Genomic DNA, 27684 nt, shown 5'->3' with positions numbered 1-27684 from the left:
GTCCACGATTAGGCAACCGCCCATTCCACACGAGTCCATGATTAGGCAACCGCACATTCCACACACGAGTCCACGATTAGTCAGCCGCCCATTCCACACATGAATCCACGATTAGTCAACCGCCCATTCCACACACGAGTCCACGATTAGTGAACCGCACATTCCACACACGAGGCCACGATTAGTCAACCGCACATTCCACACGAGTCCACGATTAGTCAACCACACATTCCACACGAGTCCATGATTAGTCAACCGCACATTCCACACACGAGTCCACGATTAGTCAACCGCACATTCCACACACGAGTCCACGATTAGTCAACCGCCCATTCCACACACGAGTCCACGATTAGTCAACCGCCCATTCCACACACGAGTCCACGATTAGTCAACCGCCCATTCCACACACGAGTCCACGATTAGTCAACCGCCCATTCCACACAAGTCCACGATTAGTCAACCGCCCATTCCACACAAGTCCACGATTAGTCAACCGCCCATTCTACACACGAGTCCACGATTAGTCAACTGCCCATTCCACACACGAGTCCATGATTAGTCAACCGCCCATTCCACACACGAGTCCATGATTAGTCAACCACACATTCCACACGAGTCCATGATTAGTCAACCACACATTCCACACGAGTCCACGATTAGTCAACCGCCCATTCCACACGAGTCCACGATTAGTCAACCACACATTCCACACGAGTCCATGATTAGTCAACCGCACATTCCACACACGAGTCCACGATTAGTCAACCGCCCATTCCACACACGAGTCCACGATTAGTCAACCGCCCATTCCACACACGAGTCCACGATTAGTCAACCGCCCATTCCACACACGAGTCCACGATTAGTCAACCGCCCATTCCACACAAGTCCACGATTAGTCAACCGCCCATTCCACACAAGTCCACGATTAGTCAACCGCCCATTCCACACACGAGTCCACGATTAGTCAACTGCCCATTCCACACACGAGTCCATGATTAGTCAACCGCCCATTCCACACACGAGTCCATGATTAGTCAACCGCCCATTCCACACGAGTCCATGATTAGTCAACCACACATTCCACACGAGTCCATGATTAGTCAACCGCCCATTCCACACAAGTCCACGATTAGTCAACCGCCCATTCCACACACGAGTCCACGATTAGGCAACCGCCCATTCCACACGAGTCCATGATTAGGCAACCGCACATTCCACACACGAGTCCACGATTAGTCAGCCGCCCATTCCACACACGAGTCCACGATTAGGCAACCGCACATTCCACACACGAGTCCACGATTAGTCAGCCGCCCATTCCACACACGAGTCCACGATTAGTCAACCGCCCATTCCACACGAGTCCATGATTAGGCAACCGCACATTCCACACACGAGTCCACGATTAGTCAGCCGCCCATTCCACACACGAGTCCACGATTAGTCAACCGCACATTCCACACACGACCAGCATGTGTTTGTCATTAGTTTGGAGCTGCATCGTCTGCAAATAAAAATATTGATTATAATCCGAAAATAATCAGATTATTGAACTTTAAGATGTTTATCAAAGGTGTAAACCTGGAATGAGCCATGGCTCTCAGGTGACAAAACCTAATTGATACAATCCTCTGAAATCCCCCAATAAGTACATATTAAAATCGGTATTTAAAACCTGCTGTGCATTTCTACATCGGACAATATGCCATTTTGTACTGTTTACAATTGGGTGTGTTCACTCTCCAGGAGAAATCCCGTACTGGATCGTGAGGAACTCGTGGGGTGCACAGTGGGGAATTTCTGGCTATGTGCACATCCGCATGTTTGAGAATGTTTGTGGTGAGAATTAAAACACCTACTACTACTACTACTACTACTACTACTACTACTACTACTACTACTACCACCCCTACTACCCCAATTACAATTATTCCCATCTCGGGTGGTTGGCCGAGAAATGTTTTGTCCCAAATCCTCTACAAAGAGGTTGTCCGTGCCTGATGTTCCACTTAGCTGCTTTGTACAGGAATTTGGAATTTGTTCAGGGTGCCAGAGATAACTCACCCACTCTTCGAGAAGAACACCATATGATCTTTAACATACACCATGCAATGCTAGCAGATGTGACACTGGACAACTGAATTAACGTCCATCCGAGGGACGATGCACCTTGTGATGCAATGCCCGGCCCGCGAAGCACCAATCCAACAGGTTATAGATCAGGTAGGAATCGCGAACCGAGCCACGATAACGGACTCACTCACTACCTGTGCCCCATTTTGTCTGGTGAGAATAGAAACCCTCTCCAGACATACTCCTCCATTTTACTGCTGTTGTCGAATCACAATGCCGTGACTCGTGGTCTCCTTGGTGGCAGATTATATTAGGAATTATATTCCCCCCTATAACTTATCTGTCTCTCTCTCTCCCCCTACCCCCTCTCTGCTCCCCCTCTCTGTGTGTCTGTGTGTCTTTCTCTTTCTCTCTCTCTCTCTCCTCTGTCTCTCTCCCCTACTCTGTGTCTCTCTCTCTCTCTATCTGTACAAAAGTCGAAAAAAATTATACATTTGTGGTGACATGTACATCTAATGTCCCCACTGCTCTCTTTTATGACCTTTTCACCTTAGTTTAGTTTTTTCCTCCAAGCTCAATCTGTGTCAAGAAATGGTGGAAGTTCGATTTGGTGTCCATTATTAGAGTATAGACCGTGGGACGAACAAGGAAAATGTGTATTTTTTTTTTTTTTTTTTTTACTTTTGTGACCCACCTCTGGTATATAGCTGAAATTTTGCATATATTTAGTTTTAAAAATCACGTGCACACACACACACACACAGTCATATAAAGTAAGGAAATGATACAATAATATTACCACAAGATGTCCATTCTAATTTGAATATGAACGTATTTTTTTTAATGTCTCCACCCCGGAAGGTGGCCGGGGTGGGGGGGGCATTATGCTTTCGGGTTGTCCGTCCGTACGTACATACGTACGTACGGGCTAAACCTCGTTTTTTGTCAGCAACCACATGTCCGATTGAGGCGAAACTTTCAGGGTAGGGGTGACACCCATGCAGAATGTTTTTTATCATAATTGTGACGTCATAGGTCACGTGGTATGGCAGCCATCTTGGAATAAACAATAATCAAAAAATTATCGGAAACCATCAACATGTAAAGTCGCCATGACAGCTGCACCAGTACTGTATGTACAGTCTAAAACAAAACGTACGATTGGCTGATTCATGCCGATGGCCGCTCGTGGCCTATGTTACACGTACTGTGATTGGACAGTATTAAAAAAAAAAATCAACATTTTGGGTGTTTTTCCACATTTTGAAAATATGTGTAATTTTGGTGCTTGACGAGTTTTAGATATGAATTCTAATATTTTTACACAACATATTATAAATGCAGGTAGATACACAAGGTGGGTCACAAAAGTAAACAAAACGGGCTGGTCCACGGACTATTAACCGTGAATGTGAACAAGTTCACGTGTAAACGAGTGAATGGTTCTTTTTTGGGTAAATTCTTTTTCAACCGATTGTTTGTTTTCTTCTCCACCAGGAATCGCCAATGAAGTCGTGTCAGTGTTCGTATGAATCGGAGTCGGAGAGGTGTGCGTGGTGGTCACCACCGCACCCTTGAATATCAACGGTCGTTTGCACGGAGCCCTCTTCTTGCAAATTGTAATAATCAAATCCAACACCCATTGTGGAGCAAAATCATTCCATCTGGATTGGTGGATCTGCCATCACGGGCCCAATCCACGAGGGAAGCAACACGCACACGTCCGATGGGTCTGTGTCTCACTCGGACTGCCATTCCTGTCGCCATTTGCGGTTAACAGGGTGTAATCCACGTGTGTGGGTGCATGCTCTACAGCATCCTTTAAACTTCCGATAATGAAGATTCCAACGTTCCGCGAAAGAATGAATGAATGAATCCTTTAAACTTCCGATAATGAAGATTCCACCGTTCCGCGAATGAATGAATGAATGAATGAATCCTTTAAACTTCCGATAATGAAGATTCCAACGTTCCGCGAATGAAGAGTGAAAATGGTTTTCATACCGAGATAATTGCTATGTTGTTTAACAATATCACAGTTTAAACTTTTATTCAAACAAGAGATTATTAAACATGACAACCATTTACCTGGTTATACAGGTGTGAGTGTGTGTGCGTGTAAGGAAAATTCAGGTAAATCTGATTCATAGTTTGATGTATTTTACATGGTGTTTGTAGTGCACTAACGCTGGGGTTTAACACCCTGCCCCCTCCTCCTCCTCCCTCCACCAATCAACCCATGGTAATCTCACCCTCTCTCACCCCATGGTACATCCTCTATACTACAACACATGTACACCGCGTGTCGCGCACGCATCTCTAAGGCAGTGGTGAATCTCGTCCCATCGGTATCAAACTCTTTGCAATGGCGGCCTTCGCCACTTCTACAAAAAAATTGTCGAAATGTTCCGCGTGTCCTCCACTGGCTTTAACCGTCACGTTTACACGATGAACTGTTGAAGGGAAAACGAAACTTACAAAGGCTACAAAAATATTGCATAACAGCACAAAAGGTCCACCTGGTTGTTGAAAGTTTAAAATGTGGACACCAAGTAAAAAAAGCGGCGACTCCCTGATCACCGGCCCGGGGCACACGGCGAGTTTACCGCCACAAGTGGTCCAAAGATGGCAGGGTGTCCGGGTGAGGATAACATAGTGCAACGGTCAGAGGTGAAGAACTCAGGCTGGACGGGTCTCGGGACGGGACCGTTCATCTCGTGAGTCACTGGTTACCAAGCTCTTGTTCGAGCTCCATGAGCTTGCGAGACGTTTTCATCTTACTGGAAACATCTTTGCCTTCAGAGAACAGTCGTTGCCGCTCACGGAATGTGAGTTTTTCTGGTCCTACAACTCGCTCCGGCCTGCAAACATTGGTGCACCATTGAGACGAGGCAAAGCGACACCTTGATATCTCTCATACCGCAGCGAAACATGTTGAGAACAGTTTGTTGGATTCATTTTTTAAATTCAGCACTTGAGACGGAGTTAAGAACAAAAACAATTATGGGACATGGGGTGGGACTGGGAGGGAAACAGTGGAGGAGAAGCTGTGAGGGTGGATGTAGGGGGAGGAGCATAATGGTGGATGTAGGGGAGGAGCATAATGGTGGATGTAGGGGGAGGAGCGTCATGGTGGATGTAGGGGGAGGAGCGTCCTGGTGGATGTAGGAGGGGAAGCGTCATGGTGGATGTAGGGGGAGGAGCATAATGGTGGATGTAGGGGAGGAGCGTCATGGTGGATGTAGGGGGAGGAGCGTCATGGTGGATGTAGGGGGGGGGAGCATAATGGTGGATGTAGGGGGAGGAGCATAATGGTGGATGTAGGGGGAGGAGCATAATGGTGGATGTAGGGGAGGAGCATAATGGTGGATGTAGGGGGAGGAGCGTCATGGTGGATGTAGGGGGAGGAGCGTCATGGTGGATGTAGGGGGAGGAGCGTCATGGTGGATGTAGGAGGGGAAGCGTCATGGTGGATGTAGGGGAAGGAGCGTCATGGTGGATGTAGGGGGAGGAGCGTCATGGTGGATGTAGGGGGAGGAGCGTCATGGTGGATGTAGGGGGAGGAGCGTCATGGTGGATGTAGGAGGGGAAGCGTCATGGTGGATGTAGCGGGAGGAGCATAATGGTGGATGTGGAAGAGAAAGAGGGTCATGGATGAGAAAGTGTGTCATGGAGGGAGAATGAGCGTCAAGGACGAAAAAGAGCGTCATGGACGAAAAAGAGGTTCATGGACGAGAATGAGCGTCATGGACGAGAAAGAGGGTCATGGACGAGAGAGGGTCACGGATGAGAAAGAGGGTCACGGACGAGAAAGAGGGTCACGGACGAGAATGAGCGTCATGTATGAGAAAGAGGGTCATGGACGAGAATGAGCGTCATGGACGAGAAAGAGGGTCATGGAGGAGAAAGAGGATCATGGACGAGAATGAGCGTCATGGACGAGAATGAGCGTCATGGATGAGAAAGAGGGTCATGGATGAGAAAGAGGGTCATGGATGAGAAAGAGGGTCATGGACGAGAATGAGGGTCATGGACGAGAATGAGCGTCATGGATGAGAAAGAGGGTCATGGACGAGAAAGAGGATCATGGACGAGAATGAGCGTCATGGACGAGAATGAGCGTCATGGATGAGAAAGAGGGTCATGGATGAGAAAGAGGATCATGGACGAGAATGAGCGTCATGGACGAGAATGAGCGTCATGGATGAGAAAGAGGGTCATGGATGAGAAAGAGGGTCATGGACGAGAATGAGGGTCATGGACGAGAATGAGCGTCATGGATGAGAAAGAGGGTCATGGACGAGAAAGAGGATCATGGACGAGAATGAGCGTCATGGATGAGAAAGAGGATCATGGACGAGAATGAGCGTCATGGACGAGAATGAGCGTCATGGACGAGAATGAGCGTCATGTATGAGAAAGAGGGTCATGGACGAGAAAGAGGGTCATGGACGAGAAAGAGGATCATGGACGAGAATGAGCGTCATGGACGAGAATGAGCGTCATGGATGAGAAAGAGGGTCATGGATGAGAAAGAGGGTCATGGACGAGAATGAGGGTCATGGACGAGAATGAGGGTCATGGACGAGAATGAGGGTCATGGACGAGAATGAGGGTCATGGATGAGAAAGAGGATCATGGACGAGAATGAGCGTCATGGACGAGAATGAGCGTCATGGATGAGAAAGAGGGTCATGGACGAGAAAGAGGATCATGGACGAGAATGAGCGTCATGGACGAGAATGAGCGTCATGGATGAGAAAGAGGGTCATGGATGAGAAAGAGGGTCATGGACGAGAATGAGGGTCATGGACGAGAATGAGCGTCATGGATGAGAAAGAGGGTCATGGACGAGAAAGAGGATCATGGACGAGAATGAGCGTCATGGATGAGAATGAGCGTCATGGATGAGAAAGAGGGTCATGGATGAGAAAGAGGATCATGGACGAGAATGAGCGTCATGGACGAGAATGAGCGTCATGGATGAGAAAGAGGATCATGGACGAGAATGAGGGTCATGGACGAGAATGAGCATCATGGATGAGAAAGAGGGTCATGGACGAGAAAGAGGATCATGGACGAGAATGAGCGTCATGGACGAGAATGAGCGTCATGGATGAGAAAGAGGATCATGGACGAGAATGAGCGTCATGGACGAGAATGAGCGTCATGGACGAGAATGAGCGTCATGGATGAGAAAGAGGGTCATGGACGAGAATGAGGGTCATGGATGAGAATGAGCGTCATGGACGAGAATGAGCGTCATGGATGAGAAAGAGGGTCATGGAGAAGAAGAAAATAAATCGGAAAACGAAAGATGCTTCTCAGTAACTCCCGTGTTTGATACATGTTGCTTTCGTTTTAACCATTGACCGGCGCAACCCTTCCCACAAACCCTTTCTGCTGGTCCAGGAGCCGGTCTCGTGGGTCACGGTACACCTCCTGGGATCCAATCACTCCCGGTGTGTTTCCTGAGGAGTAGCTGTTCATGCCTGGGATGATGTACACACTATACTACCACAGTGCATACAATACTTGTACAACCACAGTATCAAAAAATAAACCGCCAACGCACACGAATCGAGCAAAATACCCAGGTGTACCATGATTTGCATTGTTAACGTGAGTGATGTTAATGCTGCTGGTAATAACACGTATGAACAAGCAAAGGCTATTGCTGGTGAAAAAGAGGAGGCAAACATTCCAGGGGAAGTTTATCAAGCAGGTAAATAGAGCCAGGTTATGGCAGGTAAGGACATGCAGGCAATAGGAGCAGGCTGTTATACCTGTAGAATTTCCGGGTGAGACAAAGGTGAGTGGGGAGCCGTGTTGCATCAGGTTGGCCAGGCTGCTGGCAGAAGCAGGTGGGCGGTAAGGGGTGGCGGTTGCTAGAGCGTAGCCATCCGAGAGGGGACGTGGCAGGCGAGCCACAGGGGGCCGCAGGGCATGCGTCATACTCATCCCCACGTCACGTTCGTCTCCCTCTCCGCAGCGTATCATCGTGGCAGTGTACACCGAGTCAGGTGGCTTACTAGGCATGGAGTTACGCTGAGGCGGCGTGGGAGGAAGCTGTTTGTCGCGACCAGGTGGGGCGACATGCTTGTTGCCAAGATCTGCACCCATCAGCTGGTGATCTACGACGTTCTGCTGCCGCCGCCGCTCTGTCTCCATGTGCGCATTGTAGTCACCTTCTCGCTGCCTCTGTCGGGACAGAACACGACCAATCAAAATGGTGGGACTGCTCATAATGTCATTTTTACAGGGACAGCACAACAACAAAGGTTTGTAATTGATATCATCATGAGTTGACCACTATGGAGAAGTCTTTAAATCCTGGCAAATGTTGCACACGTACACACGCTCTCGCTCTCACTCTCTCCAAACCATCCCCATCCCCCTTTCTTCACCGTCCTCTTGAGCAGGTTCAGTCGTTCAAACTTCTGGGTCTCACTCTCAGCCATAATCATGACCCCATTTCAAAGTCGGCCTCAAAACCCCCCTCTCCCCTTGCTCTCGTTCTTCCTCTAGTTTGTCCCTCTGGCCTGCTGTTGTGTGTCTTCACCCCTCTCCTCCCCTCTTTATGATGTTATTTTTGTTCTGTTATGCCATGGTCCATTCTAAGTTCTAACTCCTTCATGAGTTTTGATCCTTTATACAATAAATTAAAAACATTGCCAGTTACCTGCTCCTCAAATCTCCGTGCACGATCCTCTGCTTCACGCTGCTGATGTGCACGATCCTCCACTTCCCGCTGCTGCTGTGCACGCTCTTCCGCTTCCCGCTGCAGCCGCGCACGCTGTTCTGCTTCCTGCTGCTGCCGCGCACGCTGTTCTGCTTCCTGCTGCTGCCGTGAACGATCCTCCGCTTCTCGCTGCTGACGCACACGATCCTCCGCTTCTCGCTGCTGACGCACACGATCCTCCGCTTCTCGCTGCTGACGCACACGATCCTCCGCTTCTCGCTGCTGACGCACACGATCCTCCGCTTCTCGCTGCTGACGCACACGATCCTCTGCTTCTTGCTGCTGACGCACACGATCCTCCGCTTCTTGCTGCTGACGCACACGATCCTCCGCCTGCTTTTGCTGCCGTGCTCGTTCTTCCTCCTGTAACTGACAGCACAATTTGTACATGTAGCATTTGAGATAAGAGGGCAAGGGGTGAAGTTGATCGCATGAGTTTTGTTTTCATGCAATGTTAAACTAAAGTTTGACCACCACGAGTGATGGTACACATCAAAAGATAATGATTTAGCGCCCAATTATACCTTCCCCCTTTACCCCATGCCCCCCTTCCTTGATAAACCCCACTCACAGCACTCGTCATCAACCCAGAGCTACAGTGTTTAAACATCTTCCTCCTAGCAGTTCTGAAACTGGCAACAGGAAAACGGTTACTAGCCGCACAGTTTACTTATATTGGGACTCCGCCACAAAAGCAAATTTCCTCCAACTCCAGCTGCAGTGGAATTCAAGTTGGTGACAGCAACAGGATCGGATCGTCGTACTGATCCTGGCTAGGCAGAGAGGGCATCTGTGGGACTCGGTCATTGTGTCAAATGTCGAGCTGACCTTGCCCTTAAATGACCCCCGAAGAGGAGGACTAATCCCCGAACGTGACGTGTTTCATATGGCGCTCAAGATTAATCTCTGAACGTGACGTGAAATGTACGCACGCACATACAACATCACGGTTCAGATTCTTAAGAGTTAACAACACAAAGCAGAACCAACAACAACAAACAACAACAACAACAACAACAGTGGTGGCAAATCAATTTGAACCGACATGAGTGTTCATGCAGAAAATGCAGGGAAATCAAAGTCAAACACCAGCACGAGATAACGTATGTCCGATGTCAATGGCATGCAGGTTCAGACAATACAAAGAATCCGACATACCAACTCTAACACGGACAGGGCTGGGATAGCCTGCAGTGGTTGCACAGGCCAGGAGGGAGGAAAAACAGCCGTCAGTGACAGCAGAAAAGGGAAGTAAATACCGCACAGAAGACCCACCCCATAGCAAAGTCTGAGTGTTCGAGTGCCGCATTGCAGCCGCTCTCCCTACATTTTCTGCCCAAGCATTGCAAGCTCATCATAGCACGGTGCAACTTGCCTGCAGACGATGCTGATTGTCCTCCTTCCGCTGCCTTTGCTGCCACTTCGGATCCTGCAGAAAACGATCAGCCAGAAGTTATCGCATTCCTCGCCAGGCACACCGGCACGGTTACATCACACGTTACAAGCTCCACGTGAAATGCAAAAGGATATTTACCGGAACCCAATCGTCATCCTCTTCTTCATCATCATAGTCATCATCATCATCTCCATGCCTCCTCGTCTCTTGCAGCCTCCGCTGAAACTCTCGTTCCAACAAAAGCTTGCGTAGCCGATCACCCTCTTGAACCGATCGTTCAGTTTTGTTCTTCAACTCCCAGATCTCCCGCTCGAGCATTCCCAGTAGTTCCTGCTGCTGCAACTTCTCACGCTTCTCCTTTTCATCTCGTTTCCATGGGGATGGTGACAACGGGTCAACCTGTTCATGTTTGACCTCATTAGGTGGCACTACAAACAGAAGGTCACGACGATCAACCGTATGAGGCTGCTGTTGTGGTCGCAGCTCCCGTATGGTAGTTTGTACCTTCTTCTGGGAAGGAACGGCCTCTTTTGAGTGCTGTTGCAAGTTACTATCCCTCTCTACAACAAAGGTAGCAGCAGACTGCCGGGACTGCAGGCTCTCTTCACGCCGCTCTAGTTCCAGCTGTTTGTGCTTACGCTCCTCCTCCAACTGGGCCTTTTCCCTCTCGTACCAGTGCTGCTGCTCATCTCTATGGTCTGACCCTGGGACTGGTGGCACGGTAGGCAAGGTCTCGTAGCCCCTTTGAGCCCCTCTGTTTGTTGGCGGCAAAGGTAGTGGCATAGTATTATATGCATTGGTTCCTTGGGGAGCCGGGGGTGGTGGAGGTGGTAGTGTATCGTCATAAGACTCTAAAGTAGGGACATAGGTAGGTGGAGGTGGTGGAGGAAGAGGTGGTGTTGGTGAAATACGAGATTCTGCTCTCATTGGCTGAGACACGGCAACAAGCATGGCCGGGGTGGGACCAGGAGGGTGCCAGCGTCCAGGTCCAGTCCTACTGGGCTGGACAAGCAGTTCCGAACTGGAAGAGCTGGATGCGGCAGGCGAGACACGGTGAGGATGAAGAGGTGAGTTGTGTCGGTCGAGCTCTCGAGGAAGGCTCTCGTGTGAGCTGAGCACCTCATGCGAGCCGCGACGCTCTTTCCACAATTCTTCCTCAGAATATGCCACTCGCTGCACAAGGATGATCATCGGGGTCAATCACAAACCAAGGTGATGGGGAAAAAAATGGGGCAGTGTAAAAGTGGCATTCAGCAGAGGAACACAATAAATGAAAGGCATCGGTTTTTGACCGGCCCTGATACCCAACAACTACTTGTAAACAGCTGTCTTGAGCCTCTTAATTAGGTTTCCTCTGCATGAAATGCCTTTTGTTTTTCCTAGAGTTTTTCTTATTATTATTCTTCCACCCTATTTCTCACCCCTGAAAACTTTAAAATTAACGTTCTCAGCAACCGTTGGTCCGATTGACAATAATTTTTCATCAAGTGATCGGTTAGGCACGTATAATTTTTTTACTGCTAATTATGACGTCATAGGTCACGTAGTATGGGCGCCATCTTGGAAAACACCTTCAACTTTGCTCCTCTATATCTCCGAAACGGCTCAATGGGAAAAATTGAGTCATATCTCATTCTAAAGAACTCTGAAATGGGACCAAAAAACATGTTTATTTAGGATATTAAAAGTGCTAATGTTACTTGGTTAGAATTCGACAAATAGATCCCTTGCTCCCATGAATATGATATTTTATTTCATGACCCAAGTGAAAAAAAACAACTCAGAATGCAAAAAATTTCGATGTCGTACGTCACATGGTTTGGCCGCCATATTGTTTTTTTTTGTGAAAAACACAAACTCCCTTTTCTCCACAACGCCTGAACAGATAGAGCCCAAACTTTGCATGCAGAATCGCATGCCCATGACAAACAAAAAGTTCTCACATGACGACGTCATACATCGCATCGTTTAGGAGTTATGACGTTTTTAAGCAAAAACTTAAAATCCTATCTCCTCCCTAATCTTTGAAGATATCAAGTGTAAACTTTACACAAATGTTCCCCATGTGGGGAAGTTAAAACCTCACTTGACAAGTTTTGATAAGTCACATGGTTTGGCCGCAATAAATAATTGAACAGAAATCTTAAAAAGCTTCTATCTTTTGAACCGCGACATTGATCGACTTGAAATTTTAATGTTATGTAGCTCTCATCAAGGGGAATAAGTGTTTAAAATTCTAACACGATTGGTTGTACGGTCTGGAAGATAGAAGTCATTATTGCTGGAAGAAGAAGAAACGCAACACATTTCCTTTTCAGGCCATGTGATGGATTGTGGCACTGCCATTTTTCAGATTTATTTCCTTTAAAAACATTTTTTCTGCATTAGTTGGACCGATTGACAGGAAATTTTCACCATAGGAGTGACTCAGCCTGTAGAATATTTTAATGGTAAGTATGACGTCACATGTCACGTGGTATGGGCGCCATCTTGGAAAAACCGAAAATTTTTGCACCTCTATATCTCCAAAAGCACTGCACAGAACAAATTGATACATGTCTCCTTGTAAAGAACTCTCCATGCAGAATAACCTATTTTTGTCATTGGTGCCTCCATTATGACGTCATAGTTCGACAAGGAAAAAACATCCGATCAGGATGAAATTTTTGGAGCATAGTCGTGGTATAAATTGATGCAGAATTTTCTTATAATGACGTAGGTCACGTGGCTCGGCCGCCATATTGTTTTCCGTGAAGAGCCTGAAAAACCACTAAAAACTCATTTTCTCCGAAACGACAACAGATTGAGGCCAGTCTTTGCAGGCAGAATCGCATACCAATGACGAAGAAAACGTTCAGCGAGCACGACGTCATAAGTCACATTGTTTCGGAGCTATGATATTTTGAAGCATAAACCTTTAAAACCTAGCTCCTCCCCCATTTTTTATCATATCAAAATGAAACTTCACAATTATGTTCCCCATGTGGGCATGCTAAAAAGCCCTTTTGGAATTTGAGATAGCTCACATGGATTGTCAGTGATAAATTAATGGAACTAAAATCTTTTAAAAAATTATATCTCTTGGACCGCTTCATTGATCAACGTGAAACTTTATAATAAATTAGAAGTCATTAAGTGGAACAAGTCTGCAAAATTTCAAGATGATTGGTTTAACGGTCTTGAAGCTAGAAGTTGTTCTTTTGTGAAGAAGAAGAAACTCTGTTTGAGCTTCTAAGGCCATGCCACAGATTCTGGCATTGTGATTTTTCAGGTTCATTTTCTCTAAAAATAATTCTCTCTGCAATCGGTAGACCGATGGACAGCAAATTTTCACCATAGGAGCGCTTTGGCCTGTAGAATCTTTTGAAGCTAATAATGACTTCATACGTCACGTGGTATGATCTTGAAAAAAAACGAAAAACTTTGCACCTCTATATCTCCAAAAGCGCTGTGTAGAAAAGATTGAGTCATGGCTCATTGTAAAGAACTATCCATGGAGAATAACCCATGTAAATGATGATGTCATAGGTGCCTCCATTATGACGTCATAATTCGACAAGTACAAAACTTCATCCGATCAGGATGACATTTCTTGAGCATGATCTAGGGATAAATTGATGGAGAAAAAAAAGAATAATGTGAAAGCAGGGTTGTATCACAGCGGGGTTGCATCCAAGCAGTGTTGCATCCAAGCGGGGTTGTATGAAAACGGGAAGGCGGAGGAAACCGGTCATCACTGCCTGCAGTTATAAAGTGGCAGTTCCAGTTGTCATTGTTATTACATGATAAATAATGCTATTAACGACCATGGCCCATTCAGGTGTGAGGCCTTTAGTAAAAAAAATTTGTGCAACACTTTTATTGCAGTTGCAGCTGTTTGTGCTTCTTCTCCAACCAGGCAGGCTAAGGATTACTTCCAGATAATTAAATGTACTGTATTTCTTAATTTTGAATGAATTTTAGGGAAGAGGTAAGTTGAAAATTTCACATGGCAAATTTGAACACAGCACAATGTGGTATCAACAGCCTCCATGAATGATACATGGAAACAACTGCTCATCATGGACACACTCGGGCCAAGTCCATACCCAAATAAACAAAACGGAGGATCAACAAAAATAAAACCTCTATTCTGCCTCATATAAATACAGCTTGCAATCCACAAATAAAAGGATGTTCTTTGGAAAAGGGTCCACACATGAGATTTCGGATTTTAAGAGAGAACGCACATGCGTGTTGATGGTACCTTTACGAAGTAATGTACGAAGTACCTGCATGGGGCCGCTTCCACTCCGATCCACTGGCTGTGTGAACCTCAACTGCTCCGAAGGGTCCGGTGCACGTGCCGGGGGTAACGTGTTGTACTCCCGAGGATACGCGGACGTCGGAATCGGGAAAGCTTCAATGGACGATGCCAGGTGGGCATTCTGCAGCCGGCACAGGCACAGGGAAGCAAGGGACAATGTACTCCGGGGTCGTCAGAGGTTAAATGTAGAGTTTGCCTAACCGAGGGGGGGGGGGGGGGGGGGGATGGGGCATGGAGGTATCGATCGACGAACCACTCGCGAAGATCTGATCACAAGAACGACCAAGTGGATTAGCTCTTGCAATCTCGATGACCAATTGTACCAAGTAGCGAGTGACGTTAAAAAGGAATGACTTGAATAAACTACACGCATGCTACATTATCCCAGTAATTAATGGCACATGTTCTAAAAGTGAATCATACATCAGTTCTTAAGGTCACGTTCATACTTGCATTCAATTACTTCACAATCACAGAGATTTGTCATTAACCCAGTACTCCATGTATTTATTACTGTACGTAAATAATAAATTCAAAAATAACATGGAGTGAAGTCGACGGCGCGCCATCACAAATCCACACGTTTCCCACCTAAAGCAAACTTGAAACATTGCAAAAAGTTCCACCAGGCATGACCCAATTGTAAAGTATTAAGTTAATTTATTTTCCCCCGTTTTGAACCCTATGTCCCCTGGGGCATGAACCAGAGGTCAAATCCAAAAACTCAAAACATATTTAATGTGTCCCCCAATGTTGATTGCATATACAAAATTTCATTTTAAAAAGGTAGAAACTGCACCCGTAATTGCATTTTTGGTATTTGACCTTATGACCCCGTCCCAGTAGGCGGGTCCAGAGATGCAACTGCTCTCGCACCTTCATGTCATGTGCTGATCAAAACTACCAAGTTTGGTGAATTTCTGCACAAACGTTTAGGAGGAGATAGCCGGACGGACGGACAGACAGACAGACAGACAGACAGAGCCAATTACAATATAGTTTTTTCCCTCAAAAAGCATGGGGATAAAAACTGCAGTGTAAAGATTTTCATGGATAAAACACAAAAGGGGTAGGGACAAATACGTTAGGGGATTGAGTTTGGAAGCTCAATTATTTTCCTCAGCTCTTGGCCACAATACGCAGGTTGCAAACGTGAAGTGAATCTCAGAAGAGGCAGAGGGGAGGCAGAGGGGAGGCAAGAGGATGTTACGGGAAAGAAACAGGCAAACTGTAGCTTGCCATTTCTCCTGTGTGATGTATCGGAATGCCAGGTGCCAGGTGCCAGGTAACGACACCCACAGGCAAGCAGGAGCATGCACATAGTCAACACGGCACTCACAACACTGCCACGAGTCAACACGGCACTCACGACACTGCCACGAGTCAACACGGCACTCGCAACACTGCCACGAGTCAACACGGCACTCGAAACACACGGCAACCATTTCGTAAAGTTCATATTGCACATTCGTTACCAAGGAATTGTCCCACACTTGGCCCGTCAACTCCAATCCCCACTGAACCCACATACACCACCTGTGCTTTCAGGTCTCCAGTTGATACAGACTGAATTTTGGAGGTTGGTGCTCCGGGCCTGAGGTTTGCAATCGGTGGGGCTGCTGGAGTGTACACGCACAAACACACAGCTTACTGCGATTACACCAAATGATCTTTATCACCATAGTAATCAACACGTTTACTTCTTCCCTATAAATGCAGTTTTATTTCATTCATTGTTCTTTGCTCATTGGAGTTACTGTGGCATCTTAAAAAACAAATATTTAGATGTTCCTTCACAAACCTCTGCAGTTTCTCTTACACCTTAATAGCCAACACAAACATGTGCACCATGATCCTTGTAGTTGACCGATTGAAGGCAGTTTGGCCTTCCCTGGGTTAATGGCAACACATTACAGCCAAAGTCATGAGCCCCAAACCATACCGGCAACATTGGGAGTGGAGCGATGATCGGTCCTGTTCTTCACCAGCCAGTCCTCGGTCGATGGTCTGCGTTGCTCCATCGTGTGCCATATACCGCTTGATGAATTCTCAGTAATGTAGTTCTCTTTTCCGTCCTTTGAATTCCCATCAGGCCCATTACCATGTCGGGATAGAGCAAAGCCGTCGCTTTTTGGTCGCAGCTTCCCTGAGCCTCGACGATCTGCTACCGCTGCTGGAATTAGCACAGTGAACATCACCACCACAAGCCAACGCAAAACAATCTCATCCAGCTGCCATCTCTACTACCCCACTAACATCCTCCTCCCTTCACCCCCACCACTACCAACACCCTCCTCCCTCCACCACTAACACACTCCACCACCACCCTCTCTCCACCCCCGCCAGCACTAAAACACTTCACCACCACTAACAGCTTCCTCCATCCACCCCCACCACCCTCTCTCCACCCCACCCCACTGCCCAACTACTGCACTCCACGTTAGACCGGCTTTGCCCAGAATAACATTTCATATCCATTATTGGTTAAATTAGTGATTAATAAAATGATTTCTGATTGATTGTTTACACAAACAAACGAGAGACAAAAACGTAAACAATGCAAAAAAACAAAGAAAACCCTTAATCAAGATCATTGATGATGATGACACAATCACACAAATCCCGTGAACCGACACTACGGAGAGTGAGCCTTCATCAACAGGGAACCTTAGAACCACCTTGTGAAAACAACAACAATGAGCACCAACTACAGAATTTTAACCTGCAACCGAATTTGGTTCCATCAACCACAACCAACCTGCCCACACGTGCACAGTTTCTCAACTTCATAACCAAGATGCCCACAAACTGGGACGTCACAACCCAGAACACTAACCTCTCTGCAGAGACGGTGACCCCTGGTGTAGCAGAGTCGCAAGACCGTGATAAATCGCTCCCTGCTTGGCAACCTCCAGGGTAACGACCGAACCGGTTCGTGTCATGAGCTCCGCGGCCCTGACAGGCAAACGACAGAGGGTCGGGCACGTTCTCTAGGGGCATCATCTCACGATGAGATCACTTACCCCGAATTATTACCAATATCTCACAATTGACCAACATTGTCATGTCTGTGCAAAACAAAACTAGAGGTTCCAGGCAACCTGAACTCAACTGGTCTATATCAATATGGTTAGAATATACATAATAGAACCACAAACAATATAGCATATATTTGCTAAAGAGGTACAGTAACGTTGAAGGTATCTCACGTTTAAACAGGTTAAGATATATTGAACGGTTTTTGAGTTCTGCTCCGGAAACGAAATGTATAACAAAATGCACTATGTCCAGTTGTTTCCATGGAAACCAGAAAAATGAAAATTTTCAAATATCTTAAGTGGCAAAAGGCACAAGTTTCATCAAATTTGATCAGTATTTGTGACTTTTAGAGCTTGGACGTCGTCCAAGCTGATGTTTATGGGTCAAGTCATGTCATAGGTCACGACGAGGTCATTTTTCGGACATCGTCAAAACCCGTAATATATGTGTTGAGGTTTGTTACATACTGTCTACCCACCAGGTTTCAGCCTTCTAGCTACATTAGGAAGTACCAGATTGACAAAAATTGATTTTTCAATATGGCCGCCCTGCTGCGACCATTTTTGGGCGTGCAACGCCCAAATGCAATCCCAAACTAGTTTATGTCTTAAAGATGCTGCATAACAAGTTTCATCACATTTGATCAATATTTGTGACTTTTAGAGCGTAGACGTCGAATTGTTTACAGACGACAGACGGACGACGGACACTGGGTGTCGACAAAAACTCAGCTGGACATAGTCCAGTTGAGTTAAAAAGGTTTTCCTGAAAAAAAATAAACTGAAAAAAGTGAACTCCGAGTTCAAGAGAGAATTGCAAAACATTGTAATAATATTTTAATTCATTTACTCTTTCAAAAATTTCCACCCAATTTTTGCGGCGGCTCCAACGCCCCAAACCATTCCTCGTTCTCCACCTATTCCCACCACTCTTCCTCTTTCTCCTCCCCTCTCTCTATCGTGCCCAACCCCTTCCTTGCACCTCATCCCTCCCGGAATGTAGAGCGCCGTGTGGTGAGGTGTTGCTCTCCCCTTCCTTCCTCGCTCCCCCACTTCCTAAATCCTCTCCCTCTCCTCCCACTTTCCACAGCTGTCGCTCGCGTCGGCACATGCATGCAATCGCAGGGCCCTGTTGCTCAGGGTCTCTGGTGGTACGTGTCGTGTTTTTGTTGCTTTTCCCTTTTTTCCTGCTCTTCATATCGTCCAAGTGTCGGTATCCTTTCTTTTCTATCATCTTTTCCTATTTATTGAGCGAGAGAGGGAGAGACAGCACGGGTAAAGTTAACCACTTTAGTTGGTTAGTGGGATTCATTTATTTACTTCCTCCCCGTTTTTATTGTTTTTTGTTTTGTTTTTTCTCTTCCTTAAAGTTTTATTTCGGCTTGTATATGCCTTATTAGCATTTCGTTGTTCTTTTTCGTTACTTAAAATGGCTGGAAAGAATAGTCAAAGTACTACTGTTCGCGACGCCGATGAGGTGTTAACGTATGAGCACGGCATGTACTTCGTCCCACCGGAAGACATTTCGCTGAAGGAAACCCTCCTCGCGATCGGGAAATTGAACGGCTGTGAGAACATCCGGCGGCATTCCGAATGAACCACAAGGTAGGTGGTCGTTTTCGTCTCACAAGTCCGCTTCGCACACATCGTCGTGCAGAACAGACTCGTCTTAGGGGTTGACCAGTTTGTTCCGGTTTCACCAACGAACACTCCGGCCTCAAAATAATATTATCCAACGTCCTACCGAGGCTATCTTAGGAAGAAATTCTTCAAAATCTCGGCCATGTCCATTCTTACACATATCGAAACCTTCAGACGGTGTTATGTTGTGTTGAAGGATGATGTGACACAAATTAATGTCTCTCTCGTTTTTAAATCGTCAAAATGTGAGCACAGGATTTTTGCGCCAAAGGACAGGTTGATTTGTTACAGGTGTGCTGCACATGGACACACCAGTGACCAGGCAGTATTGTCTTGATGTGGTGAAAACATGGTGCAGCAGCCGGAGCAGCCCTCCCCGTGAGTATTACAGAGGATTCAGTAAAGGATTCGCCTGCAGTGCAGGAATCTACATCAGAACATGAAGGTCCGGCTGAGAGTGGTGCTGAGAAGGTGCATACGGATGTGCTTTGTGTAAACGCTGAGTCAGCTAACGGAAGAGAGAAGCCGTCGTGGATGCGGCTTCACGGAAAAATTTGAAACTGTCCCTTTTAAGTACTGGGAATGACAATGAGAATAAGGATGGTAAAGTGTTAGTGGTACAAACAAAAAACATTCTAAACTATCAAGATAGTCCTTCACATGAAGGTGAGCAAGGTGATGGATCTATGGCTGAGATGATACCACCTGCTCACGATGAAGGAAAAGAAGAACCAACTTCTATCCAAAAACTCCCTGCACTGCCCTCCCTCCCACGCCACACCCATGAGTACCTCTGACTACGGCTTCCTCTCCGCTCCCACCTTTTGTTCATATGTGTTCTACACCGTCCTCCAAACAGTGATGACTCAATTTACATCTCGCTGTCTGACAACATGGACCAACTTCTATCCACTCATCCCAACTCTCTCTTCCTCATATGTGCAACTTCAACTGTCATCATGCCAGCTGGCTGGGTGTGGGTTCCTCTCTCACCAGCCATTGCACCCCAGCAAAGGACCTCTGCGACTCATTGGGACTCACAATCTGTCAATTTCCCGACCCGGATCTCAGTCAATGGAGTATCTTCTCTTCTCGACTTGGTTATGACAAACTTCCCTGCAACTTTCTGCTGCTCTTCTTCTGCTCCAATCGGTTCTTCTGATCATTTCCTTGTTAAAGTGGATATCTCTCTGGCCATTCTCAGAGAGCCTCCTCAGTGCCGACGAGTCTGGCATTTCACTCAGGCAGACTGGCACGGTCTTCAAGCAGCCATCAATCATCTGGACTGGTCTCCCAACCCAACCGCCTCTGACATGAATTCTTCCAAAGCAAACTGCTCTCTCTCATGCACAGCTTTATCCCATCTCGTCTTCAGTTGTCTTACCCTTCCTCCCGTCCATGGTACACTGAATCTTGTGGTGAGGCAGTTGCCCTGAAACAACTTGCCTTCACGTCCTGAAAGGCAAATTCAACGGAAGGTAATCTCACTTCCTTTCACAAAGCTCAGAACAAGTGTGTGTCTACCCTCAGGAGAGCCAGGAAACAATATCTCTCCACTCGAAAGACTGAACTCTCAAACCTGTCTCCCTCGTCCAAAATTCGGCTGATGTCTGGTCAAATCTGTTTCTGGTGTTTGTTCCCTCCCTTATCTCAAACGGCTACACAGCCGCCTCCGCACGTGACAAAGCTGAATGCCTCAACTCTGTGTTTGCTTCAAAATCTTGTGTCCCAAACCCATCTCTCTCTGCACCCACCTTACCCAGTCGTACCCAGCTGCTCCTGGACTCTGTGTCCTTCTCTCCTGACAAGGTGGAGAAGTTTCTGTCAAACCTCGACTCTGATTCTGCAACTGGACCAGACGGCATCAGCCCACGGGTCCTAAAATCCTCCTCTGCCACTCTATTTCACCTTCTGTCTATTCTCTTCACCCTCTCTTTTGCTCAAGGTCATCTACCATCTTCTTGGAAATCAGCAAACATTACCGCTTTGCACAAAAAAGGTGCAAAAAATGATCCTTGCAAATACAGACCTATCTCCAATGACCAATCATATCTTTCCTCTTCTCCAATGGCTTGATCTCTGATCATCAATTTGGTTTCAGACCAGGTCACTCTACTCTGGACATGCTGCTTCTGCTGTCTCAACAATGGACGGAGGTCCTCAATGCCAAACAGGAAATTAGAGCTGTCTCCCTCGACATATCACGTGCCTTCGATACGGTCTGGCACCCCGCTCTGCTCACCAAACTCTCCTCCTTTGGTATCCATGGAAATCTCCATGCATGGCTGGCGGACTTCCTCTCTAGTCGTAGTCAACGTGTGGCCCTGAATGGGTTTCTCTCATCTCCTCTTCCTGTTCAGGCTGGAGTTCCCCAAGGCAGTGTTCTGGGCCCTGTGCTTTTTCTGGTCTTCATCAATGATCTCTCTGACTCTCTTGAAAATCCTCTCTATCTCTTTGCTGATGACTCCACTCTCTGCCGCTCCATTCCTCATCCCTCAGATTGGCAGTCTGCAGCCTCCTCACTCTCTGCAGACCTGGACAAAATCACAGACTGGGCAAACAAGTGGAACATGTCTTTCAATCCTGACAAATCTCACACTCTTACGATGTCTCTCCGAAAAGACCGACTGGACAACCCTCCCATCCACTTTCTGAATAATCCTCTCCAAGAAGTTATGTCACTCAAGCTTTTGGGTCTCACTATCTGCCATGATCTTTCCTGGGAAAACCAGATTTCCAAGCTGGCCTCCAAAGCCAGCCGACTGGGCATCCTCCGTCGTGCGAAGTCCTTCCTTGGCACACCTGAGCTCCTCGCCACATACAAGGCTTTCATCCGCAGCTCAATGGAGTACTGCTCTCCCCTCTGGGCTGGTGCTCCTGCCTCACACCTAGCTCGTCTTCACGCTGTTGAAACCAAAGCATTCAGAATCATTGGAATCTCCCGCGATGACGCCATCTCCGAGGGCCTTTCACTTCATCACCGCAGGCAGGTTGGTGGTCTTTCCGTCTTCCACCGACTCCTCTCCGGCCTTGCTCCCCCAGCTCTCTCTGGGCTCTGTCCCCCAAATATTCCTGCAGGTCGCACAAGATCTGCCTGCAACCCTCTTATGGTTAAACTGCCAAAATCAAGACTCTCTGCTCACCTTCACTCCTTCATTGCTCTTTTCTCCCGCCTCTGGAACAAACTCCCTCACTCTCTTCAATCCCACTCCTCCCTCCAGGTCTTTAAAACGGCTGTTCACCACCATCTCTTATCTTCCCCAATCCAAAACCTTGATCTTTTCTACCCCCGCTAATTTCACCCCAAATCCACTTTTTTGAAGTGACTTTTGACTTCTTTCCTGGAAGTCCTTGGTGTCCTTGCGTTTTATACCTATCCTGCCTCCCCCAGGCCCTCTCCCTCCAAAAACATCTCCCGATGTCCCTGCTCTCAAATGTTGTGTTTGTGTGCTTCCTCCCCTTCTCTCCCCATCATGTCGACCGCTCCCCCTTTTATATACTTTGTTTGCTTGTTTGTTTGTTTGATAAATGTTTGCTCTTTCACGAGCCTCGACTCTGTATACAAAAAAAAGGAAAAGAAAAAAAAGGATGCACAAGATTTGCCAGTAACCCTCTTCTCGTGAAACTGCCAAAATCAAGACTCTCTGCTCACCTTCGCTCTTTTATTCCTCTTTTCTCCTGCCTCTGGAACAAAAGCCCACGCTCTCTTCAATCCCACTCCTGCCTCGGGAACAAAAGCCCACACTCTCTTCAATCCCACTCCTCCCTCCAGGTCTTCAAAACAGCTGTTCACCACCATCTCTTATCTTCCCCCGTCCAAAACCTTGATCTTTTTTACCCCCGTTAATTCACCCCAGATCCACTTTTTTGAAATACCGACTTCTTTCCTGAAACTCCTCGTAGTGTCAATTTGTTTTGTACTGTGTACCTCCCCACTCCTCCCCACCCCCAGCCCTCTCTCTTCCACAGATCTCACGATGTCCATGTTCCCTACTGTTGTTGTGCTTCCCTCTCTCTCCCCCCTCTTGTCTCCCGCTCCCTTTGTTGTATGTTGTATGTGTTTTGAGTTTATGTTTGTGTTTGATATGTTCGTCTTACCCGAGCCTCGACTTGGTATACAAAAAAAAAAAAAAAAAAAAAAAAAAAACGTATGAGTGATTTTTCATTTGTTTGTTTGTTTGTCTGTCTGTCTGCCTGTCTGCCTCTGTCACTCGCCAAAAGCCCAAACTGCTCAGCCGATCATTCTGAAACTGATCACCATCATCATTCATCACTGATCAGTGATCACCATTCTGAAACAGCAGATTGTAGGCACCGTCACTGTGACAGCCCACGACAAAGTTTCGTAATAATTGTAAGAAAAAAAATAAGGTTTCGTAAAGTGCGAGGTGTCAACCGAGGCCAAAAGGCCAACATAGGCCAAAAGGTCAACATAGGCCAAATTTATAAATTCCTCAATTTTCATCCGATTGACTTGAAATTTGAAGAGGATTTGCATACATGCTCACTGAATTCAACCACCCATTATTTTTAAGGTCAAATTTGTTTTATGGATTTCGCAAGTATCGTGCTCTGCACAACGTCTTTCTCATTTGTTTGGTTGTTTGTTTCGCCAAGTGTCGCTCTATGAGCGATTTCTAGCTAGTTTGTCAGCTCACCTACAGCCGAAACCGCTCAGCCGATCGTTGTGAAACCTTCGCAGATTGTAGGCACCATCACTGTGATGGGCCACGACAATGTTTCGCAAAAATCAGTTGACGCATTATGTGACGTTGCAAAACTGTAAAACATGTTTTGTGCGATAACTTTGGAACTTCCGATTAAGGCTAAAATGTTCTCCGTTCAATTTCCAACAACTTTCTAATTTGAACTTATGAAGTAAAACCAATAGAATCCGAAGTGTATGGACTTGACAGTTTGATATGTGACCTTGTGCAGATCATGGTCTGTCACAGTTGCCTGTTCAACTCACAATCCACGAGATATGCGGAAAAGACAAGTTTCCATGTGCATGTCATGGCCCATCACCGTTGCCTGTCCAACTCACAATCCCAAGAGAAAAACGGAAAAGCCATGTCCATGTGCAGCTCATGGCCCATCACGGTCTCCGGTCTAACTCACAATACACGAGATATGCGGAAAGGATATATGTGACAATAAACAACCTGAAACCAATTACCTTCTTCCTGATGCGTACATACACACATCGTTAAAGTAAATAACCTCGAACAAATTTCAAACAACATGGGTTTCATCTCTGCTTGAGAGAATGCCACATAGCAGACCGCTGTCTCGATCACCGAGGCCGATCTTCACAAGGCCAGTGACACCTATCACCTCAAAATCCTTTTAACTGTCACTGTTTGTAGTTTTACAATGAAGGGAATTGTATTGGGAGTGCATTGCCATTGTGACAGCTCCGAGGCGTCTTTGGCTTTGCACATCAGTGAGCACCAACATGGCGGCCGGTAGATCAAAATCCAAAGTCCTCATCCAGACATTAACACCCTCCTCCCCCGTTATTCCCGTTCTTCAAAGCAAAAAAGGCAAATTGTTACATCGTCATTACATATTTATTCATAACCTCATTGGTTTTTATTGAATATTTAACTGTCTATGCCATAAGTGATGTCACGGAAAGAGTGATCGAATCAGGAAGTGGATGTCCGACAGGTCATGGTTTATTATGGTCGTACGTCGGCCTATCCATGTCATTTTTTAATATGTGATTATGAGCAGCCAAATTGTGTTAACAAATGATCGTAAATTAATTATCTTCTTCTTGAAGCATCTTAAATACGCATCCAAGTGACAATCGTGGGTGGAGTCAGGACAGCTGTCCAACCAATCAGTGGGAAGGATTGTTAGAGACAAACAGACACGCGTATTATTATTAAGATTTTTAGGTCACAATACTAAAGGGAGTTTTTTCTTTAATTAAATGATTGCCTTGCCCTGTGACCTTTGTTCAAAGACTTTCAGTAAAGGTTACTGTTATTAACAACGCTGACATGGTTCATTCAATTTTGCGACCATCCTCAGGTCTTAACGCACAGTGAGCAAACCGATTCCATGTTGTATTTATACGTTTAAAATGCATCTTGGAACTTGAAGCTACTCTTCCGGTTGAAAATGTTAAGCTTTGCCTGTGTGTGGAGCTTTTCAAACACAGTGCAGAAAGCGCATCCCGAATACGGGAAACAGCCGAACACACAAATGCATGGATAGACAGGATGGCTCGCATAATGTAATAGATAGGACATTGACAGAATCACTTTAAAAAGCGTTCGCTTTCTCATCACCCTCAAGTTATCTCCCCCTGCCTCCCACCAGTAGTAGTACAAGAAGCTGTGCCTGTACCAGGCCTCATACCTCTCTTGTGATAATCCCACCAGGCTGTTGCCATCCACACACAACAGCTGATCCCCGGCAGCAAGGCGTCCGTCCTGGAACAAGCACCAAAGCCACTCGGGCATGACACTTCAAGTACTGCCCAAATGGACTGGGTGATCAGTCAAACAGTTTTATTTGCATCAAAAGCACTAGGTGGACTACCATAACATTTTATTTCGTTAAAAGCACCAGGTGCACTCCCATAGGCACATCATCGTTTATTTGAACGTTAAATACCACAGTGGTTAACCCTCTCAGTCACACAGAGCCTATAACGACCTCAATGACATTTAAATCATCATTTATGAAAGGTTTTCTTCTGTCTTGTTGATGGAATTATAAATATATATCAATGGAGAAGTTACTGCGTTTTCAACAGATGGGGCTGCAGTGAAACTGTTTGTGCTTGTTACAGGGTCTTTAATGCTATAACCTCAGGGTAGTTGGGCCGCAGGATGCACGGAAAGCATAGTTTGTTTGATCTGGATCGTATGTTGTTCAAACTCACCCGATCTGCCGAACCCCCCTTCACCACAGATTTCACGTAAATCCCCATCTTGTCTTCACCAGAACCCTGAAGCAAAACCGTTCAACAACACCAAATCCATAAAGCACCGCTTAATCTCGCACCATTATTCCTTTCCATGAAAATGCCTTTGAGTACTCAAAAAACACACACTGGGCAAGTGAGACGTCACGTGTGCTCGATGACGGTGTGCTTTGAGTGCTTCCACTCACCCGTGCAGCCACAATGCTGAGGCCAAGACCGTTCTGCTTACGTAGTGTGACTGTGACGACCTCAGGCTTATCCCGGGAAGGTGAGACCTGCAAGTGAAAAAGAAAAAGAAAGAAAGAAAATAGTGCGTCAAAGACTAGTCTTGTTTTTAAAGAACACCAATATGAAGTTGTGTGGAGGTCTGTCTGGCACCCCAAGCATGGTAGACCTGAGTCCTGCACCCACACATTACCAGAAGGAAAACATGCTCCTGCACGTCACCCACTGCTCCCTTACCATGTCCTGGTGTGTGTACAACGACTCCAGGTCCATTCCTTCAAAGAATACCATCCAGGTGCCAGGTGCACGTGGCTGGGGCACCAACCTGCATAGGCCTGAAAGCAATGCCAAGCAAAATGTTAATGCAAAAAAGCACCAAAGATAATGCAAACATATATGGCCAAATAGGTTGGGGGTAAAGAGCAAGAGGGGGCAGCTCAGAAGACCGGTGAGAACAAAAAGAGAGCAGGGAAGAGCCCAGGCAGGATATGGAGGAAGCAATAACCCCAAGCCCTTGACATGACCGAAAAGTTAATATACGTGTTATACATTTTGCTTTACCTCTCTGACAAAGTGGGTTGAGAAATTCCTGAAGACCGTTAGGTATGCCCCGGACTATATCACAGGAGTATCCATCCTCAGGGAGCAGAAAGGGAAGCTGAAGATCAGGATCCTCTTCCAGCTGAACTTCACGCTCATCACTGTGAGTTAGCTCATCCGCGGTGCGTTCTGCCACAGCCACGACGCTGTCTATCACTGCCTGAAACCCACAGGGTGCAGCCATTTGGCCTTTCCAATGAAAACATGTCACCAATGCTATGAGGCAGTCTTAGAGCTGCTTGCAGTTACGCCACCATAAGTATCAGTCATCCAGAAGAAGAAGAAGACACCAAGCCTATTTACGATGACCCATTCTTGCAATTTTAGCATTTTGCTTGTGAGACTGTGATAACCACCTAATGTGATGGTTTTTCATGCATTTCATTTAAAGCAACAACAATCTATTACAATAAGAGAATATCGTTGTGGAAATGACATGTAGGTGTTAACACAGTTGAGGTCGAACATGAAGGCCGAATACTCTGTTTAACAGCTATGTGGACCCTTTTGTGGAATTATGTTGGGCCATGAAGGCCACACAAACTCTAGTAGTGAAGAGGCCATAGGGAGGGGTGCTGAGAGGCCCTGTGGTCACCAATGACACTTGTAGTGCCGGGACCCAGAGACCTGATAGACAGCATTGGGGGAGGGGAATGCTATCAGGTAGGGGTGAATAGGACCATAGACTTCATCGACTCTCCGAGCAAGAGGAAT

General features: G+C 46.5%; 2 protein-coding genes across 26 annotated transcripts in view; one reads left to right on the top strand and one right to left on the bottom strand.

Moving 5' to 3' along the window:
• The window catches only part of CTSO (cathepsin O), a 49606-nt gene extending 45434 nt beyond the window's left edge, over positions 1 to 4172 (top strand). For 3 of the 6 annotated variants that reach the window (XM_078778579.1, XM_068116523.2, XM_068116521.2), the window contains 2 exons: positions 1753 to 1845; positions 3577 to 4172. In XM_078778579.1, coding sequence (XP_078634705.1) covers positions 1753 to 1845; positions 3577 to 3611 — 128 coding nt within the window. In that variant the 3' untranslated portion in view covers positions 3612 to 4172. The remainder of the gene's footprint in view (positions 1 to 1752; positions 1846 to 3576) is intronic. The other 3 variants (XM_078778580.1, XM_078778581.1, XM_068116522.2) reach the window with 1 other exon arrangement.
• AFDN (afadin, adherens junction formation factor) overlaps positions 4113 to 27684 on the bottom strand; it is a 101739-nt gene continuing 78167 nt past the window's right edge. For 5 of the 20 annotated variants that reach the window (XM_068116500.2, XM_068116499.2, XM_068116501.2 and 2 more), the window contains 15 exons: positions 26932 to 27130; positions 26608 to 26705; positions 26334 to 26420; positions 26104 to 26169; positions 25575 to 25648; positions 17360 to 17478; positions 16466 to 16696; positions 16060 to 16142; positions 14489 to 14644; positions 10356 to 11390; positions 10197 to 10250; positions 8762 to 9190; positions 7866 to 8280; positions 7475 to 7571; positions 4113 to 4940 (listed from right to left, as the gene is read on the bottom strand). In XM_068116500.2, the coding sequence (XP_067972601.2) occupies positions 4802 to 4940; positions 7475 to 7571; positions 7866 to 8280; positions 8762 to 9190; positions 10197 to 10250; positions 10356 to 11390; positions 14489 to 14644; positions 16060 to 16142; positions 16466 to 16696; positions 17360 to 17478; positions 25575 to 25648; positions 26104 to 26169; positions 26334 to 26420; positions 26608 to 26705; positions 26932 to 27130 (3282 nt within the window). In that variant the 3' untranslated portion in view covers positions 4113 to 4801. Of the gene's footprint in view, positions 4941 to 7474; positions 7594 to 7865; positions 8281 to 8761; positions 9191 to 10196; positions 10251 to 10355; positions 11391 to 14488; positions 14645 to 16059; positions 16143 to 16465; positions 16697 to 17359; positions 17479 to 25574; positions 25649 to 26103; positions 26170 to 26333; positions 26421 to 26607; positions 26706 to 26931; positions 27131 to 27684 lie in introns of all 20 variants that reach the window. The other 15 variants (XM_068116502.2, XM_078778572.1, XM_068116509.2 and 12 more) reach the window with 11 other exon arrangements.

The sequence above is a fragment of the Myxine glutinosa genome, chromosome 5 (assembly GCF_964187855.1).
Source record: "Myxine glutinosa chromosome 5, kmMyxGlut1.1, whole genome shotgun sequence".
NCBI classification, from domain to species: Eukaryota; Metazoa; Chordata; class Myxini; order Myxiniformes; family Myxinidae; genus Myxine; species Myxine glutinosa.
The sequence above is the reverse complement of the archived record's forward strand: the minus strand, read 5'-3'. Positions and strand labels throughout refer to the sequence as shown.